The sequence below is a fragment of the Chenopodium album genome, chromosome 27 (assembly GCF_948465745.1).
Source record: "Chenopodium album chromosome 27, dcCheAlbu1.1, whole genome shotgun sequence".
Classification (NCBI taxonomy): Eukaryota; Viridiplantae; Streptophyta; class Magnoliopsida; order Caryophyllales; family Amaranthaceae; genus Chenopodium; species Chenopodium album.
Genome location: NC_137860.1, coordinates 27,417,253 through 27,425,402, shown reverse-complemented (window position 1 = coordinate 27,425,402; position 8,150 = coordinate 27,417,253). Strand labels below are relative to the sequence as shown.

Here is an 8,150-nt window from a genome sequence, read left to right as displayed (position 1 = left end):
TTCCGATTTCAACTTTTCCCAAATTTCAACATCCAAATTAAAAATATATAATTAAATCCCATTAACCTAAAGCATACACAATGGTTGCCCAACCCCATCTTGGTTATTGATTATTTTATTATTTTATCCATCTTCCACCTCACTTATAACCACTCTTATAACCATTTAATAACCAATGTATGCCAATAGTTAACCATAATATTTTGGTTATACATTTTCTCTCTCCTACTTTTACCCAACCCCACCACACAATTTATTACTTAAATTCTATTATTATTAAATAATGCATTTGGTAATAATCATTCAAAATTAATAATTATTTATTAGCATACATTAATTAGATAAAATCTCAAAAATTTAAAAATAATGCAATTTTGATATTAATTAGTACGTAATTAGTCGTTAATTAAGACACAAACAATAATTGTAACCCTACTACATTCCACAATAATAAAAATCATACATATATATTCTATCAAATGACAAAAGTCTTTGAAAGATAATAACGAACCGCGAACAAGTACAAACACAATGATATAATATTGCGATTACACATCTATTAATGCATATTATTGTCCCTACTTTGAACACCGAATTTGAGCCACATATGTTCAACTAAGTCTTTCTTCAATGCTTTATGCATAGCTTCATCACGAACACGTGCTCTATTAGACATGTAAGTTTCCAAACTTGCAATTCGGTTGTTGCTATTTTGGAACTGAAAAGGCTCTTCATTATTTTCATTACTTGAAGACGCATTTGTAGCTTGATCATATTCATTTGGATCGTAATACGTTTTATATGTATCTCTTTCATCCTCAACAATCATATTGTGCATAATAATAAACGCTATCATTATTTTTCCTAACATTGATGCGTCACGAGCTAGCGCTGGATTCCGTATTATTGCAAAACGAGCTTGTAATACTCCAAAAGCACGCTCAACATCCTTTCGTTTAGCTTCTTGTACTTTGGCAAATAGACCTTCTTTTTCATTTTGTGGTAGTGATATTGTAGGAATGAATGCCGCCCATTTAGGATATATACCATCAGTGAGATAATATCCCATATTGTATGTGCGACCATTCACAACATAGTTAATAGAGGGTGCACAACCTTCAAAAACATCATTAAACAATGGGGATCTATCAAGAACATTAATATCATTACGACTACCTGGTGTCCCAAAAAAGGCATGCCAGATCCAAAGATCATATGATGCCACAGCTTCCAAGATTAATGTGGGTTTACCTGGTCTTCCAGAAAACATACCTTTTAATCGAAGTGGACAGTTTTTCCACCTCCAATGCATACAATCAATAGAACCTAACATGCCAGGAAATCCACGACGTTCACCAATCCTTAGTAGTCTTACTAGATCTTCTTTATTGGGCTTTCGAAGGTATTCATCACTAAAGTAAGAGACTATTCCTTCCACAAAATGCTGAAGTGAATCTCTTGCAAGAGATGCACTAATCCGAATGTAGTCATCCACAGAATCAGCGAAGGTGCCATAAGCTATTAGTCTCATAGCCGCGGTGCATTTTTGTAATGCAGAGGCACCAAATCTTCCTGTAGCATCTTGTCTTTGCTGGAAGAAGGGATGACGTTCTTCTAAAGTTTGCTTAATTCGGAGAAATATATGTTTGTTCATGCGAAATCTCCGACGGAATAATTGTGGAGGGAACACAGGATGGTCGGTAAAGTAGTCATTCCATAAACGACTGTGTCCATCCTCACGATCCCTTGGAACGGGAACCCTTGGTGGCCTTGGCACTTGATTAAACATTTGATATACTTCAACTGGATTGGACATAAAAACTTCATCCATCATTCGATCGAACTGGCGATTGGCTTGCCTTCGTCTTTCATATCGTTGGGTTTGGCTATTTTCTGAATTGGAAGAGGAATTAGAAGAGTTGGAGCTATCGTCAGATGACATGTTTTTAAAACCAAATTTGATATGAGAATGGAAGGTAGAAGTATAATAGGGGGAAATGGATGGTTGTTCAAGGGAATCCCACTCTGATGTATCCATCTTATAGAACAAGTGTGTATGATATGTAGTAATTTTTTTGTCTTATATGGTAAATTTGAAGTCTTGCATGCATGCAATGATTCATAAAGTAGTTAATAATTTTTAAAAGTAATGGAGATGCATGCCTTTGCATTGTCACTATCACCTTAACATTGTTATGTACGTCAAAGCATAGTGATGCATGCTACTATTTCCTTTTCAGTGTTAAGTACATCAGTGAAAAAAATTCACTATTACCTTTTCAGTGTTAAGTACATCAATGTCTAGTATTTAATATTTGCTTTTCAGTGTTGGGTACATCAAATACTTTACAGTGTAATGTAAATCAATGTACATCTTTTGCAGTGATATATCAAAGTGAATCAATAGGTTTAGTCAGATCAATAATAATTATATGTTATTATATACAAACTTTAATGTATTGAATAATATTATTAAGCTTATAATACGATTATAAGAAGAGACATGTAATTTAACTTAATTTTTTTATTAATAATGACATTACAATATAAAATTCATTCACATCCTCAAACAACAACTTATTAAAAATATTCAAACTACAAATCAGACCTTAAGTACATAAAAAAGAACAATAAAAAAGGAATTATTTGAAATCAACCAACATTACGACTATAATCAACCATACACTAATACATTAGTCTGAGGGGAACAACTTCTTCAACAAAGTGCTCCTTAATTCTCGATCTTCCGAAGATAAGTTTGGCTTTGAATCGAGGTGTTTAAATAACTCCATATTAATTTTTCTTTGCTTCCTTGCTTCTTTCTCCCTTTCTAGTTGCAACCTTGTAAGTTCAACTTCATTTTCTGATTGCCTTATAAGGTTCATGTTCTGGCAGTGTCCAACCATTGTTTCCATGCTCCACTTGGCATGTTTGGCACCTTGCTCTTTCCTTTATTTTTGCTAGATTCGTTGCTAGAAGGAAAGCCTGAATACCCAATATCACCACTGGTTGGTGTTTCTGGGTTTGATGAAGAGGAGTAGTTTCCAGCTTCATTGATATGAGATCTCTTTGAGTCACTTCCTTGAGTGGATGTCTTTTCCTTGCATTTTTTAACAACATCTTCACTTGGTTTCCATGCTTCATGTTGTTTTAAGATGTCCCAAACATGCTTGTCTTGAAAGGTTTTAGAGCATAATGAAGACTTTGTTTTGTCGTTAGCATATATACTATATGCTAATTTCATAACATCTTCATCATTCATACCACTTCCCTTTTTTGATTCAGCATGAGCATGTGAGCCACAAAATTTAGAACATGAAGCATTAATCCTTCTCCAACGGTTTCTAAGTTGCTCCGTACCCCTCATTTTCAACAAATCTTCTCGTGTTACCCGATCAGTACCTTCTTCGAAACACCTTTGTTTGTATAGTCTAACATTATTATAAATTTCCTCAATTTTCCTCCAAAAAAATCCCCCTTTTGGTTAGTGTTAGTTTTTTTATTTTGACTAACCTCAAACCAAGCCTTCACAAGAACCACTTCTTCAGCTTTTGACCAAAAAAATTTCCTTCCATCTTGATTGCCTCCTTCATTACCTCTTTCATTACCTTCGCCTTCTTCAACTTCTGGTTCATTTTCGTCATCTGATGCATTCGATGTGTATGAACAATCGAAACTCGAAAATGCACCATCACCTTGTGACATAGAAAAATGTTGAGACATGGGAAATGTTGAATCAATTTGAGAGATTTGAATATTTTCAAAAGATGGGATAACATTTGGAGAATTTGAATAATTAGGATTTTGTGGTGGTTGAAAAGGAAACGGAGTGAAAGTACTTGGATTTGAGAAATTGAGATTTTGTGAACCGTAATTCGGAAAATTTTGAAAATTTGTATCTAAATCTGAGTTGAGATCAATTGGAAGATTAGAATAGTAAGGTTGAGGATTTGGATTATTTTGGGGCTGTGATGAGTTATAAGATTTTGTGGATTTTTTTTTTTTTTTCTGTTAGATTTTGGAATGTTCATCTTAACACAATTTGCTAATAAGAAGAGTAATTTTCACTTAAAAAAAAGTTGTTTCAAAATACTTCAATATTGGGCTCATTTTATAGAGAAAAATAAAATAGAGCCGTTGGTGTATTTTTTTTTTTTTTTAGAATTGTATTTTAAAAATTATGGCCGTTACAAAAATTACAACGGTTATAAATTCAGAGCAAATCTCAACCATTGATATTTGTATTACGTGTCAAAATCTTAGCCATCCATGTCAACCAAAAAGCAAAAAAAAAATTGCATGACCATATACATAACCGGTTATTTGAATAACCCGGTTATTCAATTGATACCCCAATAATTTCTCTCTCCTCAATATTTTATTAATATTTTCATTTTCTCTCTCTTAATAACCACCCAAATAGTTAATGGCTGTGGGTACTCTAAGCTGCAAACAATATAACCCTAAATATTATTAATCTTAACACCATACAAAATCACAACAAAGAAAAACAAATATATAAATTAGGCTCTCATTATTAGAGAAATTTCATTCAGTAAAAACCTAATAAAACAGATATAAAGTTTAAATAAGCATAAAATTCTGACAAATTTTCGAATTTAACCCTTAAACAAGGCTCAACAAGAAAAATTGATTATATATACCCTCAAACATGCAAAAAAAAAAAAGCTTTGGGTTGATTAATTTGTTAATAAATTTGATGACAAATAATCAAAGAACAAATTTTGATATGAAAAATCGGAAAATTACCTTGGAACTGTGAAAGATGAAGAAGAAGAATGATTGAAGTGCAGCGTTCAGATCTCTAGCGAAAGGTAGACGACACTATTGTTTTTTGCTAATTAAAGGTCACCGGTGGTGGTGGACCGACCAATTGGTGGTGGTGTACTAGCAAATAGTTGGTGGTGACTTGTGGTGGGATTTTGGGAAGGAACGAGAAGTACCTGGGTATCAGTCAAGTGAATGTCTAGTATGTTCGACGGAATAGACAAGAAGTACCAATTCCCATTTTATTTTTAATTTATTTTAAAAGTATATCAATATCTTTAGCAACGACATTTGTCGTTGTAGTACAGATCATTTGTTTTTTGCAACGACAAAGGTCGTTGTGAAAATACAAACTTGAATGCGCAACGACTATTCTCGTTGCTATATATAAAAAGAATTAACACAACGATAATTGTCGTTGCAAAATACTGGCCTAAAATTTTCAAAGACCCGCGCTATGAATTGGGAGGAGGGAAATGAATTATTGTATTTTACAACGACATTGTCGTTACAAAACATTTTTTTTGCAACAAATAAAATGTCGTTGCTAAAACTTTGTTGCTATAAATGAGTTTTCTTGTAGTGTTTGGAGAATTTAAAATTGAAAGAAGTGATAACTTTAAGAATTCAGAGAAGGAGATACTCCGTATTTTTCTAAGACTTTGAACCAATTGTTTAGAAATGTTGTGCATAGACTAAGAAAAACCTAATGCTATTATATAGTAATTAATTTACAAAGTGACTTTGTTTACTATAATTTGTTAAATAGCATTTGTTTAATTTTCATGCTAAGTAATGTAGAAGGTGATGAATTTCTCCACTATTTCATTTTTTAGTTATGCTCCTAAGTCTTACCATTTATATTATGCTCCTAAGTCTTACCATTTATAAACTATGGTAAACAATTAAGAACATCTTATTGTCTAACAAAAACATGTATGGGATGGAGTAATTAGCAATTAAGTGGGTTTATTTTTACTTTGTTAATTAATATGTGTTTAATTTTCATGTTAAGGAACATAGAAAGAGAATTTCTCCATTATTCCACTTAGTTATGCTATTAAGTCTTATCATACATGGAGTATTTATATGGTAAGTAGAGTGTAAGAACATCTAGTTATATAGTAAAAAGTATGAGTAATTAGCAACCAAGTGTATGTTTCTTTATAATTATCATGTATTAATTTTAATGTTAAGGTATGAAAACAAATATAGAAAGTGAATTCCTCCACTATTCAACATCTTAGTTATTCTCTTAAGTCTTACCATTCATAGACTATAGTAAGAAGATTAAGAACATCTAATTATAAGTAAACATGTATGCATAACCTAATGGATTTATTTACTTTGTTGCTTGGGATAGATTACACAAAGTTAATTTCTCCATTACTCTACTTCCTTTCAATCCCTAGTCATGATCCCAAGTGCTTAATTGTTTTATGCCTATTTAAAGCCTCATGATTCATGGAGTATTTGTTAACAGAAATGAAGTGATCATTTTTTTTTTTGAAAAAAAAAAAAATAAATAAAAATGAAGTGATCATAAATTCATAATAACATAAGTCTTTGGAAAGTGCCATACATTTTTTTTTTTTTTTTTTTTTTTGAAACCGCCATACATTTTTCTTATTGAACTAAACTTATTAATACTAAACTGAAATTATTTTTACTAATTAATTTTTTGTAAGATAAAGTGAAAGGGCCTAAATGTTGGTATACATATTAGGTTTACTTGAAACCTTACCTAGCCTCATGGCCCTCATGTTACCTTTAAGACATACTTCGTATAAGATATAACCATGCATAAAACAAGTACGTAGCACGCCTTGCATGAATTACGTACTCAACTGCATTGTCCTGCATGGCTAGAATTCCTAAGATGTCCAATGAAAAGGTACAAGTTCAGCCCAAAACAGGTTAAGCTGGTGCATAATTGATGTATGTCCAATGAAAAGGTATAAAGTCTTCTAACCCTCTCGATCTGTTTTAATCTATTCTTTTTTTTTTTTTTCTTCTAATACACATCTTTAGTACAGTAGTAGATAAACTTTTTAATTGTTAAAAAAAAAACCTAACAAGATCATACATATTACATACTACTCCGTACTTTTTAATGTATTTTTAATTTTTACTACAAGTATTATTTGGTACGACGATTTGGCAGCATTTAAACAAATAAAATACGAAGTACTACTCTATGAATGGTACAGTACTCCGTATGTAGTTTGTAATCCGTATTAGTACTAGTACGCCACCATTGACCAGCCGCTGAATTAGTTTGACCATTTGACATCCTTATAAGCTTAGGGGCCAATCAAATAATGGCCATGCCACAATAATTAAGAATGATTTAGCTTATTGTTATTTTAATAATTTAATAATATTAATACTCGCTCCGTTTTTAAATACTTGCTCCATTTCTCTATGCGCGGATTTTAGGAGAAATTGGAGAAAGTAATAAAACATGGAGGTAGTGGAGTTGGTGGAAGAATAAAAAATTGTAAAAAGCAAAATTAGTGGAGAATTGGAGGAGAGAGAATATGAAATAAATTAAAATATGATTATGTTGGGTCAACTAGTTGAAAGAAATGAATTAATTACTGTAAAAGCTTTCTAAATAAGGAAATGGAGCAAGTATTTAAAAACGGCCGCAAAAGGAAAGTGGAGCAAGTATTTAAAAACAGAGGGAGTACGTATTTGTTTATTTGAGGGGAGAATCAGGAACCATGACTTCAGTTACAGAAACACACTTAGGCCCTGTTCTCTTACGTTAAAATTCAGTTCAGTTCAACTCTTAATTTCCTTCTCTTATAAAATATTCATTTCAGTTCAGTTCAATTCAGCTCAGTTTAGTTCAGTTCAATTTAGTTTAGTTCAGCTGAGTTCGGTCAATGAGAACATGCCCTTACACTTGATCTTCTAAGGTCACTTGGTACTAATTAGAACTGATTTTTATGGATTAAGACAACTTTAACTGATTATAACTTATTTAAAAACTGTTTTTTTTTTTTTTTAAGTTTACTAATCCATAGATTGAATTAAAATATTTTTATTGATTAAAACTAAAGCTACTATTATAAACTTTTTTTTAATTGATTAAAATAGCTTAACCCTCATGCCATGCACGCGGTAAGTTTATTTTTTTATTTTATTTTATTATTATTTTTCTATTAAAAATAATTACATCTAACAAATAAAATTGATGCTTTAAAGTAATTTTTTTTAATATCAATAATATGAATCAATTTTATTACGGAGTATTACTTTTTTAGCAAAATCTAATAGTACTCCGTTTATCAGATAATTAAAAAGGAGTTGAAATAATATTTTAGGTATGGTAAATGTGTATGAAAAAATTATAA

At 31.3% G+C, this 8,150-nt stretch overlaps 1 protein-coding gene across 1 annotated transcript; it reads right to left on the bottom strand.

Moving 5' to 3' along the window:
- Positions 1-559: 559 nt before the first annotated feature.
- LOC145619910 (uncharacterized) lies at positions 560-2,038 on the bottom strand. Its single transcript, XM_081674591.1, has one exon. It carries the CDS (start codon positions 2,036-2,038, stop codon positions 560-562), a length of 1,479 nt encoding a protein of 492 aa, XP_081530717.1.
- Between the last annotated feature and the right edge of the window lie 6,112 nt (positions 2,039-8,150).

Excerpts from the sequence above, each read along its gene's own strand:
- LOC145619910 (XM_081674591.1), bottom strand. The coding sequence starts at position 2,038 with ATGGATACATCAGAGTGGGATTCCCTTGAACAACCATCCATTTCCCCC.